Below are 17,400 nucleotides of genomic sequence, written 5' to 3'. Positions count from 1 at the left end.
CTACATCCAGATGTTTTCTGGCTTCCCTCACAGCTGTCACCTTCTCCTGGCGGTGACGCGCTCGCAGCCAGGCCGTGTGTCTCCAGTGCAGCAACACCTAAACACACCATGCAAACAGGGATGGGACACTCACTGGCACTGCAATGGAAGGGGAGGCAAAATACTCCCCACTGCTGCCAACACAACCATTTCCATCTCATTTTCCACATAAGGCTCAGCAAGAGAGTGAAAATTTCCCAAAAATTAAACACAGCAGTACTTCAGAGGGTCCCCCTGGCATTTTTCAAGGCATCCTTCTTTTCCATCCACCCACCTTCCTGCTCCACCTCACCAGTATTATTATGCTACATCAGACTGGTTTCCCCTTCCTGCTAAGAAATGAGGAGAAAAAAAGGAAGAGGAAAAACTGTGGGCTCTCAAGTTTCAGAGACAACTGTAAAAACAAGATGAGGCTCTCAGTTTTTAGACCTTTCTTAGTAGTGACTCTCAGATCAAGTTTTTGGTTGTTCTAATTGCATTACCTGACGCCTGCCCTGAACCAGCACCTGTACTGACCCCTGGGCAGCTGCTGTGCACACCCTACCTTTGACAGCACTGCCCTCCTGCAGTGCTCATCTGCCTGAGCTGTTGCCTTGGTTTCCTGTATGAGAGCAAGGGCATTTTCTCTCCACGTACACAGCAGCTGCCTGAAGGCAAAAATACACCAAAAAATGTAAAACCAAACATTAAGAATGATTCTCACTTGTTTATTTGGCACCTTCCTACTCACAAGGGAACCAAAACCAGCTGCCTCTATAAACTCAGTCATGCAAATCACCTTGTGCCCGTTCAGGTCTCTGCTGAAGAGAAGGCAGTGCAAAACACAACTCTCTGAAATCCAGAGCTCAGCCAGTCAGGCTCTGCAAGGGACTCAAGTTTCATAGCATTAAAAAAAATAAGGTAATTAAAACTAAAGTAACTGCAACCAGTGCAGTGTGGTAATCTCTTTAATCACTCTCCTCACTAATGGCAGACAGCCTCTACATCTTCTACTAAAGCATGGCAGAGTCAACCCCCAGCACTGAACACTGGAAAAGTTACACAGGTGGCAGTGAAAGAAAGTGGTGAATTTGCCTGCAGGGCAGTCCCTTCCCCCAGGCTGCCCAAGGAAAGGCTCACCCCAGCAGCAGCCTGGTGTGCTCCTCCTCCTTTGCAGCTACTCGGTACAGGACACACTGGACATTTTGTTGGTAACTCTGAAAAAAAAAAAAAAAAAAAAAGCATTGAGAGGTAAATTTCCCTCAACTGTTAACACCTCTGAGGAGAGGAGACATCTGGAATCTCTAAGTAGCAGCTCAGAAGAGTAACAGTGGAGAAAAAAAAATACTTGGAGCCACTGAAATCAGATGCTGCTTTTCCGTGACAAGCAGTGAACACAGCCTAGTTCCTGCTCCCTGTGATACACCCTTCACCAGAGCCACGAGATGACACTGGGTGTGCTCCACAGAGCAGTGCCAGAACTTACACAGCCCTACCTACAACAGCCTGCATTCCACCTTCCTCACCTGGTGCCTGGAGTGAAGCAGTGGGGCAGCTCTTCAGCTCTCACTGCAACACTTAAGCACAGCCAGACAACAGAAAGGGACATTCCCTCCTACCTTCCAGGCTGCCAAGGTCTTGCCCAGCAGTGTCTGTCGATAGTGCAGATCTGCTCGCACCAACTTCCTCCACTTGTCACGCTGATGTCCCACATACTGCAAGGAATCATAGAATTAATCATCAAGTCCAATCCTTGATCCAACCCACTGTGATTACCAGATCATGGCACTCAGCGCCACATCCAGCCTCGTCTTAAAAACCTCCAGGGACTGTGAATCCACCACCTCTCTGGGCAGGCCATTCCAATGCCTGATCACTCTCTCTGAAAAGAACTTCTTTCTAATATCAAACCTAAACCTCCCCTTTATGAAGGGGGAAAAAACCCAGAAGATGCTTACACATGAAGGAAGGAAAACAGGCAGTGGCAGAGGGAAGAAGGAAAGGCACCATTCTCAGTCTCTGGGGAAACATCAATTCTTTATCCTGCTCTGAGAGGTTGTCACACAAATTGGTGCTGCACTCTGCTATTCCTACAAAAGGTCTAGTTGAGGTGGGTTTTATTCCTGCCCTTTGTAGGAATCCTCTTGCAGACTGATTCAGGTCACTGAAGTTAACAGGTCTGCACCAACACACAAGTGCCAACTGTAACATTTCTCACAGATTCTCACAACACGCTGCAGGGCACACCTGGTACATCGTGGTAAGGGAAAGGCCCAGCATAAAAGTACCCTGGGACAGGGTCTGCTACAACCTGCACAGAGCTACAGGCCACACACAAAGGCCTGGCTGCAAACGTCCAACCTGAAGTTTTGAGGACACACAGAGTACTGGGTAGGGACAATTTCATCACCTGACTCTGGTTACATTCTCAGGTGCATCTAAACTATAATCCCATCCTCACCACATCTAGACACATGAACAAGAAGTCAAAGAGCTCCCTCCCCTCCCTCTACTGTTCCACCCACACTGAACTAGTTTTACCCACCTGGAACAGGACAGCCTAGGACTGACTAGTGTTTAAATAAATAATTTAATTTCTAGCCATATGGGTACAAGCAATCTGACCATAATAAAGAATTCTTCCCCATCTCTTAACTCTCTCACCTCCCTCCACTTGTTCCAAGTCTTCTGCAGACACTTTGAACAGTGAAATCTTAAGGCTTGCATCTCCTTGAGCCTCCTATAAAGAAAAATAATTATTTCTCCTTCAATGCAATCCACGTTACTGAACCCTTCTAGCACAGAGCTGAGTCCACATTTGTTATTTTCAGTAAGTCATTTACTGAAACACAAACTAGTAGGCTCCAAAGCACAAATGAGGAGTCGGCATCATTGTGAATTAAATGTTGTTTGTCCTCAGTAGGCCAACGCAGGGCCAATCCAAACCACTCCCCCTTTTAAAAAAAACCTCTTCTTACTCTTTTTTTCTCTCCTGAGTACTTTGCTTCCAGAGGCAGAAGGCCTTCAGCTGCAGGAGGTTCCTGTAGTGATCCCTGGCACGAGCCAAGGCCTCGTGCTCCTCCAAACGTGCCGCTGTTCTTCTGCGCCAGGAGCACCAGAAACAGAGCAGCAGTCGCCTTTCAAAATGACACCTAGCCTAAGGGGAAGGAAGGCGGCAATGAACACCTGACACAGGGCACCTACAAACAGAGAAAATCCTTAAAGATGACAGCACAGAACTGCCCAGTGCTGTTTTCCTCTCCTCAGGCTGAACAGCAATGGACACACCAAAGGCCCTTTGCTGTGAGGTTATGTAACATGTTCTGCAGGTCCCTGTGTGCATGTGGAGGGAGGAACTGTCACCAGAGACCAGCAGAGCAAAGAGGGGAAAATTACAAATTGGCAAGTGGCATGTGAAGGGCTCCGAGAACCGATAAGCCCCAGAAACCAGTCCTGCTGAATTCACAAGAGCTGATAATCTCCCACCAGCAAGAGTCAGCCATATCTGCACAAGGTCACCCACACTACCAAAACCTTGGAGTTGTGTAACAGACCACAAAAAAAGAGGCAGTGGCTCTACATATAAAGGCTCCAGGATTACATATATACATATATATATACACACATCTTAGGAAATGAAGGACTCCTCAAGCAACTTTATGGACACCTACCTAGAAGCAACTAATTTGTCAGTACAACCCTGGACTTCTTAAATAGGCTGGGGTTGGTCCTTTAATTATTATTATTGTTTCAGTGAAGTAACTATGAAAATGACAGTGTGAGAGTTTCCCCTGACTTGATCTCCCACCAGGGAACAGGGAATTTACAACACCCAAGTCCATCTCATGCTAACTCACGTTCACAGACAGGGAGTAAGAAATCATCCCCTCTATTTCCTAAGCAAGGGCAGGTAAGAGAGTTACATTTACCCTCTCCTCCCCTCTTCGATCCTCCTGCAGCTTGCAGGCCTTCAGCAGCCACGTGTCAAACGCCCATCTCATCAACGCCCTCCTGCAGGCAAAAAGGGACAATGTCAGCACAGGGGAGAATTCCTTCAGAATACACACTGACTGTATGGAAGTCAAACAGCCAACCCATCTACAGCTTAAGCAGTTACTTGGTTTTTCAAATCATGCAAGCCTTCTTTAGAAACGAGGCAGCAGATAGATCATTACTCTGATATAGTCCAGCTCTGAAATCCAAACAAGCCTCAGAGCTTGGCTTAATCAATCTCTCTCTCACAATCCACAGAGAAGCAGGAGATGTAAATTGTTCAGTACTCATAGAAAATATCAGAGCAATTGGCATCAAGATGGTCATGTTCCCAAAGTATCACCAGACTTTAAAGGAGAACCAAAGGCCCACAAGCTCCACATTTGTACAAGTTTGTATTAATATTTCTCTGGGTACCTGTAACGGACACAAGCCACTGATGTTAAGGCCTGATGCTGCTGCTCCTCCTTCTCTTCCAAACGGCTCTTCCAGCGGTTCCAGAACTTCTGCAGCACCTGAAAGAAAACAAGATAGACACAAAAAAACCCCATAGATGTCAAGGGAGGAGAAGAATGCAGAGAAATCCATTATTAAAGTTCTACTGAAACTGCATACTGCAGTGGTTGCCTCCTGCACTGCTTCACATCCCAAACCTGCTCAATAACCTGCTGTGAATTTTTCTGGTAAAAGAAAAAAATCAACATAAACGTAAGGAAACAGAAAACTGCATTAATGTATCTAAGAGTGGCAGTTGACTTACACAGGAGATTTTCTGTGGTTATCAGTATTTAGGAACAAAGCCACTGCTGTAATGAAAAAGTACTTTGTAGGTGAAAGTGGAAGTTGAGGGGACAGCTCAAGAAAAACTAACCCAAGAACAAGAGTCAAACTCACTGTGACTTGGTGCTGACGGTGTGCCAGGTTTTTCCTCATTCTCTGAAGACGAGTGTTCACCACATTCTGCCAAAGCCCCTTGAAGCCAAGTTTCTGTAACAGCCAGAAACAGACACAACTTTTATGTAATCCAAATCAGGGAAGTTTAGAGCTGGCTGCTCCTTACAGACAACGTGCTTGATGCTAGTCCTTGCAATAGCCAGGATTCATGAACTTCTCATCAAAGCAAGGCATCCATTTCCTCTCACAAACTGTCACTTCTCCAGTTTCCCAGCTGGAAGAATAATTGTTCTGGAGAGTAGCACAGTTTCCCCATTTGTATTTAACTGGTAGATTCCAGAACAGCTGAAATTTAGAAACCTGATGTCCAATCCAAACTTGCTACGGCATCTCCCACTGAACACCCCCACACCACTGTCAGCATTCCAGGGACAGTCCCCACAGCCCCTGCCACCTGACACCCGACAGTGCTCTTACCAACAGGTGATGTCTGTAGTGCTCTTCAGCCAGCTCACACTGCTGAGACTCTTCCACACACAGCACAACATCTGTCACTGAGTTAAAGGACCTTTTACACAGAGACATCCATCCCAACACACACACAACCTTCTCCCACAGAGGGGCACTACATCTCCATCTAAATTTGCTGCAATATTTGAATTTCCAGCACTGTTATCAGCAGAAGTTTTGACTAAAGTCAGGGTTTTTTTTTGATTTTGATGGCTTATCACAATGGATTTCTGATTCACTGTTAAGGAATTCCTGCACAACCGTAAATTATCTTCTGCAGGCTCTCAGGTGTCAACATGCTAACATCCTGTAATTGCAGCAGGTTAATTAATTGTTAGTATGGCATTACACGCATCTCTCCAATGATAACATGTTTGTTGTCACCCACGCTGCTGCCCAACATTCCTGCTTATTAACTGGATCTTTCCCCCACGGGAATGCTTTTAACCTGTCCGTGCTAGGGGTAAAGACAGACGGGATACAATGCTTCCAGCGTGCAAAGACTCTCCACAAGGCAATCCTTGCTGCTTGTTTTTCCAAGTCCCTTTGGTGAGCACAAATTCTTCTCTTGCACTCCAACAACTTCTGCCAGTTGGAGAAACAGCGCCGGAGTGTCCGGCTCCGGTGAAGCTCCTGGGCCAGCTCTGGTAAACAAACACAAATTACCCCTGCCTTGTTCTGTCCCGGGCTCTTTTGTGTCAGGAAGATCATGGCATCTGAGCCACTGGTTCTGAAGTTCAGTACACACAAGCTTGCTCACATTTCACCATAGTCCCAGCACTAGCTCCTAGTTATCCAAGCTGGGTTCTTCTCCACTACCACCAACCCAAAGGCAATTCACACAAACATCCAAACTCATTTCAGTGACTCCAAGGGAAGAAACAAAAGAACTGGTGTAATAACCTTTACCATCCTGCAGGAGTTTTGATTTGTCTGATTATCAAGAAAATCCACAGAATGCTCAAAATCCTGAATACATCCTTCCCACAGGTACCCCAGTTAGAATATAATACACAATGTGCAAGTTTCCATTGAGGGAACAGCAAAGCATTTCCTCTTCAATCACATGGAAGGCAGGTGATCTTCCCTGTGGTTCAGTGCACAACCTCTGCCAGCCAGGCCTGTCACAGTGTGCAGCCTAAGCTGCATCTCATCATCTGCTGGGCAGAGACACAGCAGTGTCTCCTAGAACAAAAAACCCCAGCAGTGTGCCCTAAGCAAAGGGGCTGAGCCCTTCCATCCCCACTCACCATTCTGACGTTTCTTCACTCTGTGGAGGTTTAAGTATCCCAGCCATGCTCGCAGGCATCTCCTCAGTTCCCAGTGCTGATGGTGAGTCACTGCCCTGGTCTCCTTCTGCTTCTCGTTCCGGCTGTACAAATACAGCTCTCGCCACTGCAACCAAGCCTGACAGAAGAATTGAGGGAGGGCAGTAAGGAGAAAAAACAAGATCAGGAAACTAGTACAAAGAAGAGAAGAGGAAGAACACACAGACAATAGGAAATTCCATGTAAGTTCTAAAAGGTGAAAGCCATGAGCAATGAACTTGCAATCTGAACTTGCCCTGATGCAGCTTCATTCCATTTGCTCATGTCCTGATACGCTACTCCTCCATAAGTACTGCAGTTGGCAAAGTAAATTAACACAAGGCCTAATTTTTATTCATCTGTGACATTTTCACATGTGTGCCACTTAAAACATTAGAGAAGTTTAAGAAACTCCTGGGACTTACTCGAAATTGCAGGCTCTGGGCCCAGTGCTGCAGAGCCACGATATTCATTTGATGTCCAGTGCATTTCTGGTGGTGTTGTCTTCTCCACACCGCCCACGAAACCCTGCCAAAACAACGTTACAGACAGGATCAAACACAGGGGCCATAATTCTGGGCAACAAATCACCCTTTTCTCATTGAAGAAAGGTATGAAAAACAACCTTTTCATAGACTCACAGAACAGTGTGGGTTGGAAGGGATCTTAAACATCATCTCATTCCCCTACCACGGGCAGGGACACCTTCCACTAGCCCAGGTTGCTGCAAGCCCTGTCAACCTGGCCTGGAACACTTCCAGGGATGGGGTAGTCGCAGTTTCTCTGGGCAAACCGTGCCAGGGCCTCCCCACCCTCACAGAAAAGAATTTCTTCCAAATATCTAATCTAGATCTACCCTGTTCAGCTTAAAGCCATTCCCTCCTGTCCTCTCACTGAGTGCCTTTGCAAAAAGTCCCTCTCCAGCCTTCCCGTAGGTTGCAGCTGGCTATTGAAGGCTGCTAGAAGGTCTCTTCAATTCACAGTCTATGGGTGTGCCAGAAGAACTCACACACCAAAAAGAAAAATTAAACCATTTTAAAAACAATCGAAGATGGAACAAAATCACTGCAGGAAAAGGTAACACAACCCAGGTAAGAGCCATGGCCTCGTGGTCAGCACCTCTCTGCCTGTTTCCATCCCATCCTTACCGCAGACAGCTTCTTTCCCTGAATGCCAGTGCCACAGCCTGCAGCCCACGCTTTGTCCTTTGAACATCAACATAAACCAGCCAGCACTGCCAGGTCCTGAGCAGCTTTTGCTTCTTTGCTGTGCACAATAACAAACAAAATGACAGCAGCTTAATTTCACACAGGAACCTGGCACGTTTGAGCTGCTGTCCTCGACTCCTGTCCCCTCAACCTGCAGGGACACCTCGTGGAAAGCCCTGAAATGACAGGGAAGCTCAGCCTGGGCGAGGGTGTCACACTGCCCAGTCCCAGAATCGCTGACAGCACCATCACCCACCGGTTCAGAGCAGCGTGAACGATCAGACAATGGCACTGCTTTGTCTTCAGCGCTTACAGGGTCTATAATGTGTAACAATGCTCACTAATGACCTTAGTGGGTAAGAATTACGGGATTTTCTTTAGTTCATTTTCAAAAAAAAAGAAGTTCATCAGGTTCATCAGTAGCTTTTCAGGAGTTACCATCTAGTACAAGCAGAGAAATCAACCAGAAACAAGCCAAGTTTATTTAGCAGGCTGGTCATGCAGCTAAAAACAGAAGTGGTGTCACAAATTCCATTTACCACTTTATGCAGTGGCTGCACTTTCTCCTCACAGTAGCCTGGCTGGTCAGAACTGATGCTATTGAAGCAAAGTTGTCAGAAGAAAACATCATTGATTCTATGCCCCTTCACATTTACACATGAAAAAAAAAAACCTCAAACTTTTTTTTTAAGATTTCCTTGTGAATCAAACATTAACCTACCTTATACCAGGTCATTTTTCTCTATTTATGACTAAGTAACACACAGCTTCTGCTGGAAATACTCGGGCCTCACTCAGTGAGAAAGGAATTCTAAATGGCTCTCTGATAGTCTGAGGCTACATCCTTGTGCAAGGAGACCAGGTAATTTATTTTGAAAATCAGCTCAGAACAAAACTATTGGAACCAATACAGCTCCAAAACAAATCCATTGCAGAGCAAAGAATCTACACAATGAGACCGGGGCACTTCAAAAGCTTGGGCTTCTTTTCAACTGTAAGACACAGCCTGGAAGGAACAGTGAATTCAGGTAAAATCAGTGCAGTTAATACCACAGGGAATAGTTATCTAATGTCTGTAGCCACAGCTGATAGAGAATTCCAATAATACATTCCATCAAAAACATATTTGAACACTTATTAAGTTAAAAAAAAATAAACCAAACAGATGATAAAACCAACCAAACCACCCCCTCAGAAACAAACACTGCCATCCAGAGCAGATGGAGAGGCCCTTAAGCTTATCCAGTGGCATCCCTAAATTACTCTGTAGCTACACCATAGTGCTCCCAGGGAATCCTCCTGCCAGCTCCAGCCATCTGCTCCTGGAAGCACCGCCCTGCCAGGGCCTGGGGAGCACAGGGACACAGATCCTGGGGGAATGTTCCCCTTGGAAACCCCCACCTCAGTATGTCCCCAGATAAAGACAGTTACCCTCACTTGACTTACCGTGAGACTCTGCAATCCAGTGTTTGTTCCTCTCCCCTCGCTGCTGGCACACAGAGGCTCTCCAGGCCTTCAGTATCCAGCTACAGAGGAAACGCCTGGAAAATGAAACCAGCGCCATGTGGTGAAACAGCCACCAATGACCACAAGTAGGATTCTTTCAAGTTCAGTTGCACTCTAAAGATATGTTGAAAAGGGAGTTTTGACTTCATCCTTAAGACAACAGCAATAACAAAGGGTAAGAAGAATATGACGATGAAGACATTGCTCTTGGCCTGGAGGTAGCACGGCTGTGACTGTTTACTGCTATTACTGACTCTTTCAGAACCCAAGGAAAAGCTCTCACACACACACCCCAAAGGGAAGTCATTTCACAAACCTGTAGTGGTTCTCTGCTCTGAGGCTGAGCTGCCTCTCTCTGCAAACTGTCCACCGCTCCTTCCACCGGCCAAAAGTCTTTTGAAGAATCTTCTGCTCATAAAAGGATCTAAACAGTTGAAAGATTTGGACACGGGGAACTTCACACAGGTTTCCAGAGTGACCACAAATCACTTTTAATGAAGATTACAGTACCTCTTCTCCAGCCTGGCCTGGTTAGTCTAACAACATCTAACTGCATTTAAAACCACTGCCCTACTGTGACACTTTATTCCAGGACTCTGTGAATATGACAAGAATCAACCAGTTTACTGACTGTAAAAACCTCACATAAAAGCAAGGAATAAGACAGATGTTGTTAACTTGCCAATTGACTTTAGACCCCCGAGTAACTTGCATATTTTATCCCCAGTTCTGTGTTTTACTCAAACAACCAGGATAGTTAATAACAATACATTTATTTTCCTTGTTATTTTGTTCTTTGCTATTTTAATACAAAAAATGTTATATATAGAAACAAATGCAAAACCTACATCAGATTTTATAATGCTTTGATGTTTCCATTGTGCTTCAGAAACAGCAAATTTAAAATCTTCCCAAAGAGCACCTAAATAGGCTCAGGAACTCCTTCAGCCAGTTGCACATCACCTGTGCTAAAAATGAAGCTGTTCATCTGTTCCTGTACCTGCCCCTTCCAGTGGATGCTGAGCCACGCTCAAAATGGACTCACAAGTCATATATGACCTTCAAATTCTTTAACCTCAGCAGAACAGTCTCTGCTTTTATGATTCTATTATCACACACCTGGCCAGGGAAGAAGCGATGGGACACATTTCAACTGAATTGTGAACAACTAAAAATTCAAATATGGGAAGATCTGCATGCAGGCATTGGGATTCTGCTCACCTAACTCAAATAATGGTCATAATCTAATATTCCAAAACTTTTCCATGTGGTCAAGATGACCTGAGCAGCAACCTAAGAACCTAAAAGTCTCATCAACTGGAATATGAATCCTTTCAAAAAATGTCTCACCTCTCTGTATCTCTGATGGAGAGAAGGTAAACAGAAGGACCCATGAGAACATACAAGCTAATAAACAAAAAGCTCACAAGCCCAACCTCACACTTTAAATCACAACTATCCCACCAGCTCTGTGAGATTGGTCGTGTCTGTAATAACAGCAGGATTAGGCCCAGAATACCAAGAGGTCCCTCAGTGCACACATACCAATCCTCTCACAAGTTGCAATTCACAGCCACCTACCCCAAGCCAAGTTGCTAAGTCATTCCAAACACTCAAGCAGAAAAGGGGAAAAAAAAAAGAAATAAAGAAGAAATGAGCTATATGTTATTTTTGGGGGGACTTGGTGCATTAACAGAACATTGCAAATGAAAGCTGTGGAGAACTAGGGATTTCTAAATCTAAAAAAGCAATTCATTGTTGCTTATGTTCCTTGCTGATCTTTATAAAATGTATTTCCACTTCTAAAAAAAAAAAAAAAAAATCAAATAATCATTGCCCTGAATTTATAGGCAGCCAGAGTAGTGCTAATGCAGTAGATGGGACATCAGTGATGGTGAGGTTCACAGGGCAACTTCCATTTACCAACTAAGGCATAACCAGAATACATTTGATACAGTGCAATCAGACTGAATCACTAAAGGGCCTGATCTGATTCCAAACGCAGCAAATGCAGCTCTTCCCACTGGGAACTGCTCCAGTTCCCAAGGGTGTGGTCAAGCAAGAATGAACGTGCAAATGAAAGCCAACCAAGAAAACAGTATCAAAGCGTTGGGTTTCAGCAGCTCACACAACACTAACAACAGAAAGGGATTATCTGCCACAGGTATTTCCACGTCAGACAGACACCAAAATGCACACTAAGAACAGCGCAAACGGCCAAATGAACTGAATTTTCAGATCTCTCTCATCATACCTTGGAGAAATGGTCAAATTTAATGCAGGAATCACAATCATACCCCATCATTTATATGCACAAACAGTTCAGCTTCATTGACACACCACAATTCCTGTGAATTCAGTTAGTAAAGTTTCACCATGACTGTTAAAGAAAAAAAGCAAGAGCAAGAAGGGTACTTAAAGGAAACCTCCAAGTGATGTCAAACTATATCCAGATACTTTCTTGGCAGGTAGAACTCTCTAAGCCCAGTGGTTTACCAGTAAGTCATCTAAAAAAAAACAAAGGAAACCCACCCTTGAGTTGTGTAATTTTATCTACCTGGCTTTGGAAGGGAGAACTTGTCCAAATGTCATTTTTGCCCACAGATAGAAGAATTTCTTTGTTAGATGTCTGGAACATAAGGAGAGGTTAGTTGTCTTTGTACTCCTCTGCAAATTCCCAAGCAGCAGTAAAAATAGGAACTTTTAGTTTCAGTAATAAAACCGAGGGTCTGGTTTTCAGGGATCAATGCATATATGAAATATTTACACCCTGGAATTAATACCTGTGACAGAACAATTCATCAGCCACAAACAGAGGCCCCAGCATCACTGCAAGGCTTCAAAGGGGACATACTTTAGGAAAGCCAGGTAGCCAAAATGTTTCCCACCTACACCCAGTGGCACCACTGAGCAGGGTGCTGCCTAACTGAGGGCCTTTCTGTGCTTTAGAAGTGTTAACATCACCGTTTCCCTCAAAGTCAACCAGCTGAGTCCAGAATACTCGAGCCAGTTTAATGTTTAGCCCTGCCTGAAACCAGATCTTCCTTGTTCCCACCTCCCCCACAGCAGTTCGGCTTGTCCAGCTCCGGCTCAGCTCACTGATGTGTCGCTGTGACACTGTAACCTTCCCTCCTTTTCTTTCCGGTGGATTTAGGAGTTAATTGGCACACGGAGGGCCCCAATCAGCACCGAAGGCTTCCCGAGTTAATTAAAGCACAGCCGTGAAAGGGGCCTCCCTCTTTCAGCAGCTCCAGTTGCTCAACAAATAACAAGCTTTAATCTCGAAAACAATTACATCCCACCTTGGTCAAGATTCTTTCAACAAACAAAAGAAGTAAAAAAACACTAAAAGAGAGCAAGAGGAAACCATTACACCTGGCAATGTGTCACAGAATACTGTTAAACAGCCTTTTTTAATGTTGCATTAGAAAATAAAATAAATGGGAAAGACTGTGCCAATGCTTGTCCTCAAGTTACCACAAGACATCTTCAAAACTGTCTGGCACGGCCAAGTGCAAAAACTTCTGCCTCAGCCTGCACTGGGACTACTAAAACCAGACTTCCGTAGCCCTGTGCAGCGAAAAAATACATTTTGTACTTATCACCTGGTCCGGAATCTCTTTAACCACCTTCTTTGATTCTGGGCACACCCAATTGGACTGGGATTGTCACGGCCTCCGTCCTGGAATTCCTGTCTGGCAGAGTGGGGAGCAACAGATTGGCCACTTGCACGATGGACTTGATGCCCAAGTGGTTGTTGGATTTCCTGCATCTTCAGGGATTTTGAACTTAAAAGGAAAGAGGAAATATTCTGTGTAAAAATCACACTAATGGTAAAGAAATGGCATTATTTCAATAAACTGATCTATAACAAAGGTATCCAGTCACCCACAGAGCAGCTACAAAACGCTAAAATATTTATTGTCTCTTTATCGGGTGTTTTTCACTATCTGGAGTTTCAATGTTAAAGTTTCCCCAGCACCAGCAGAAAGACACATTTCACTGCAATCATGTCACAGGCAATTCTTTTTTCCTCTAAAGCTGAAATGAAAAAGTACTAAAGTGCATTTGTGCTTCCACTCCCATTTGTGTGCACACAAGGTGTTTTTACAGAGAAGATTTGAATGTGGTTTTCTGCCTTTTATTCTCAAACGTATCTATTGCTGAGAGATTCTCTTGAGGACTTGGGAACTGAAGTGAGAATTTTCCAGTTTAACATGAAATGTTCTTTCACAAGAAACTTTTTCCTAGTTTCACTCATATCTTAACTAAGTATGTTTCTCCTTAAAAAAAACCCTAAAAATGTCTTCCTGTTTTACATATTCATCATTAAAAAACAAAATTAGACATATTTTTCCACCACACAGTTTGCTTTCACATGTAAAATCCCAAAAAATAACACGTATGTTCTCATGAATTCTAAGTATTTTGTCTCGGTAATTTTCTAAAAACAAGGATAAAAAAACCACCCCTAACCAGATAAAACTTGCTGAACCAGTTGCATTGAAGCTTCCTTCCCGAAACAAATGCTGCCACCACCCTGAGAATTTGCACATTAGAACCACCAACACATCCTTGAGCTCCAGAAGAGGCAACAGAAGAGGGTAGTCTGAAATGTCACCCCAATAATCACCTGAACTGAGCTGGGGAAAACACGGCTGCAACCAGAAAAAAATGTTGGTTTCACAGAGTGGTGGGAACAATGCAAGTTGGAGAAGTTCAGCTAAATAAGCACGGGGTTCCTGCACATCTGTTAGGACCAACTCCCTTTAAAACTATTTAATCTGTTCCAAAGGCAAACCTGGTCTGACCATACGCGATGGCAACGTCACACAAAGGAGTTCAAAAAAACAAATCAAGCTTGGGTAAAACATGCACAAGTTTTGTATTAAAGTCTAAGGCATGTGAAAATCTAAGGATTTTCCTAAATTTGAAACACTGCAGGTGCTGCACATATTTACTGATGATGGCCTGCACCCATGAGAATTTACGGCAACTATGAAAAATAAAATAAGAGATGGATCATTTCTCCCTTGTGAAGTTTGAAATGAAAGCATGGGAAGAATAAGAGAGCTGATACCATGGGTTAATCTGTGGTTGGACCAACAACCAAATGTGTCCCAGGCTAATACCTCAAGCTCAAGAACATTATTTTTATGTTTAAATGTTGTGATAATTTAAACCCCCACAAAGTTGTGTTCCATGATGGGTTTGGGAGTGGGGTGCTTGTTGTTCTCTTCATTTTGCTTTTAGGCAAGCATTCCACAGAGACCACTAAGGCTCCCTGTGAGAACACCTTAACTTTCTTCTGTCGTATGGAAAGCCTAAGATACCATAAATTAAAATAAAAATAAATTACAGCTGAGGTCTTTTAACAGGGTAGCTTCTTCTTACTGCTTACCTGCTCCTGACTTTCTCCATTTCACTGTGGTTCCAAGCCTGCAGTGCACAAATTCCCTCTCTGTTCTGCTATGCTGTCCCTCAGCTTAGGACAAAGCATAAATTGGTGCCTGTTATTTGTGATGAATCTATCAAATGGATCTGTGCTAAATGCAATATCTTAAAGACATGAATTCCACTCAGGTGACCAGCACACAAACAGCACAACACAACATGCAAAGTGTGTGTCTCCCAGCCTCGCTGCCCTGAGCTGTGCTGACAAAATCTAATGGTGAGGAAGTTACAACCCTTTGAATCCTAAGGCAACAACTGTGCCCACCTAAACAAAGATCTGCTAGAAAAGTGCTATAAGAGGATGACTCCAAGCTATGTTCCCCTAATTAAAAACAATTTAATAACCAAGGGTGACACGATCAGGAGCTAACCAAATGGACTCCTTTCCAATTATTTTTTTTTTAATACTAAGCTTCTTTCCTTCACAAGTACACAGAAATTACGAAAACAATGAATTCCAGCAACAAATTCTGTGTGCACAGAACCCTGTGCCTTCCAAAGACCTCGAGGGGATTCAGAGGCTGGGAAAGCACCTGGGCTTACGGACAGGCATCTCCTTGTAAGTGTGAGACTTCAAGAAGTATTTCTATAAGCCTGGCTTAGGGTGTGACAGAAAGAAAGCCAAACAGAATCCAAACCAAAACAAACAAAACCTAACTCCCCCAAACAAACATTCAACAAACCAATCAACCAAACAAAAACAAAAAAAAAAAAAAAACCAAAACCCCCACAAAATTTCTCTGCGGTTTTTCTCCACAAAATTCCTTTCAGCAGATAATCACATCTTGAATTTTTGTGCCAAACACTCGACACCCACACAACGCTGCTCCGCAGCCCCCCCTGCCCCCATGAGGGGCCGAGGCCGCGGCTCCCGCTCCCCGCCCCGCTGAGGGCGCTACGGACCGCGGGACCAGCGGAGGCGGGACCGGCACACGGAGCCGCGGAGCAGCAACCGAAACTCCGAGCCGCTTCCCAGGGGTACCGGAGCGGGAGGAGCTGGAGGAGCGGGAGGAGCCCGAGGCGGCCCCGCCGTGAGGGGCGGGCGCTCCCCGCCCTCAGCCGGGCGAAGGCGCCGCGGCGCCCCCTGGCGGCGGGTGGAGCGCGAACAGCCCCGGAGCGCCCGGGATTTACCGAGCGCCGGGACGGAGCGAGCCCGGGCTGGGGAACCTGCCGCGGGCACTCGTGAGCTAAAAACAGAGTCCCGACATTTCTGTGCCACCGGGCTTTCCTGCTGGGAGCGTCCAGCGTCCAGCACCCGCGGCAGGTATGCCCTCGGGAGCCAGCTGAGCAGCGATCCAGCTCATAACAGCCACGTGAACAGTGGAACACCACACGGCTCAGGACCTCTTAAATCCCACAGCATCTCATAACAACCACTCAGCCACAGGCTGGCGGCCCGCTGGTTGCTATCGAGTCTCGCTGTGTGTTTGTTTGTAAAGCAAGCTGGCCCGGGGAGACTAGGCAATTGTTGCAGTGCTGTCTCATTTAAAATGCAGCACTTTGTCGTGGAAGAAAAAAAAAGTGAGAAATATTTATTTCTTGTTTATTTCCGTCTCGTTCTTTACAGCTTTTAATGATGCTATTTAACTTTCTTGAAAGATCTGGGACGAAAACACTTTCTTCACCAGATCCTACATGAAATTCCTTTCTCATACACAGACCTCTGTGCCCAAGGTGTTCGGGGAAGCTCTGGTTCCCCCCTGGGCTCTGTGGCCGCAGTCGTGGGGATGCTGCGGGCAGAGCCGCGGACACACGGAGCCGGCGATCCTGCTCAGTAAATTCCCTAAAGTCATGTTGAGAACAATGTCTGGTCCTCACTGCTAATCACTAAAATCTTTGTCCGGTGCCTCCGGATCAGCTGCCCCGCTCACTGCACCAGACTCCGTCCCGCTGTCCCCGGGATCGCCACACCCGCACCCGGCAGGGACGGGTAACGGCTGGTTGGGAGCGCCGGGCCGGGCTGGGCAGGGTGCGGGCTCGGGCTGACCGGCCCTGTCACCCGCGGGCACGGCGGGACAGCAGAGCAGTGCCGGGGAGGCCCCGAGCCCGCGCGGAGAGCGCTGTCACCGCCCGCCCGCCAGCGCCGTGAGGGGCCGCGTGCGCCCCGCCGCTTCCCCCGCTCCTGAGGGGGACGGGACCGGGCTGGGATCAGGGACGGGGCCCAAGATGGGATCGGGGACGGGGCCCAAGATGGGATCGGGGACGGGGCCCAAGATGGGATCGGGGACAGGGACAGGGATCGGGACCGTCCGGTGCCGCCGCTAACCACACGGCTCTCCCCGCGCCCCTCCGGCCACCCGCCCCGCAGGGCTGCCCGCCCAGACTGCCTGCGGGCCCTCGCCGCGCCCCGCGCCGCTCCTCACCCGCCGCGCCGCTCTCGAGGTGAGCCGCCGGTGCCGCGGCCGGCCCGCGGCGGGGGCTCCCTGAGGGGGCCGCGGCGTTTCCCGCCCGCTCCCCGCTCAGGCGCCGGGCGGGGGAGCCCCCGGGCCGCGCGCGCGCGCCGCGCCTGC

General features: G+C 46.4%; 1 protein-coding gene across 6 annotated transcripts in view; it reads right to left on the bottom strand.

Moving 5' to 3' along the window:
* SFI1 (SFI1 centrin binding protein) overlaps window positions 1–17,327 on the bottom strand; it is a 28,139-nt gene extending 10,812 nt beyond the window's left edge. For 3 of the 6 annotated variants that reach the window (XM_027881984.1, XM_027881985.1, XM_027881982.1), the window contains exons 1-19: window positions 14,838–15,015; window positions 13,042–13,224; window positions 11,994–12,065; window positions 9,753–9,860; window positions 9,377–9,471; window positions 7,871–7,988; window positions 7,148–7,250; window positions 6,666–6,822; window positions 5,898–6,059; window positions 5,383–5,453; window positions 4,906–4,998; window positions 4,429–4,526; window positions 3,948–4,029; window positions 2,997–3,175; window positions 2,683–2,758; window positions 1,638–1,733; window positions 1,159–1,235; window positions 584–686; window positions 5–97 (exon numbers count right to left, since the gene is read on the bottom strand). In XM_027881984.1, coding sequence (XP_027737785.1) covers window positions 5–97; window positions 584–686; window positions 1,159–1,235; window positions 1,638–1,733; window positions 2,683–2,758; window positions 2,997–3,175; window positions 3,948–4,029; window positions 4,429–4,526; window positions 4,906–4,998; window positions 5,383–5,453; window positions 5,898–6,059; window positions 6,666–6,822; window positions 7,148–7,250; window positions 7,871–7,988; window positions 9,377–9,471; window positions 9,753–9,860; window positions 11,994–12,065; window positions 13,042–13,224; window positions 14,838–14,857 — 1,986 coding nt within the window. In that variant the 5' untranslated portion in view covers window positions 14,858–15,015. Of the gene's footprint in view, window positions 1–4; window positions 98–583; window positions 687–1,158; window positions 1,236–1,637; window positions 1,734–2,682; window positions 2,759–2,996; window positions 3,176–3,947; window positions 4,030–4,428; window positions 4,527–4,905; window positions 4,999–5,382; window positions 5,454–5,897; window positions 6,060–6,665; window positions 6,823–7,147; window positions 7,251–7,870; window positions 7,989–9,376; window positions 9,472–9,752; window positions 9,861–11,993; window positions 12,066–13,041; window positions 13,225–14,837; window positions 15,016–17,253 lie in introns of those variants that run through there. The other 3 variants (XM_027881980.1, XM_027881981.1, XM_027881986.1) reach the window with 3 other exon arrangements.
* Between the last annotated feature and the right edge of the window lie 73 nt (window positions 17,328–17,400).

The sequence above is a fragment of the Empidonax traillii genome, unplaced genomic scaffold, assembly GCF_003031625.1.
Source record: "Empidonax traillii isolate 1590-97213 ecotype Southwest subspecies unplaced genomic scaffold, ASM303162v1 scaffold99:size1466351, whole genome shotgun sequence".
NCBI classification, from domain to species: Eukaryota; Metazoa; Chordata; class Aves; order Passeriformes; family Tyrannidae; genus Empidonax; species Empidonax traillii.
This window is presented reverse-complemented; position numbering and strand designations above follow the sequence as displayed.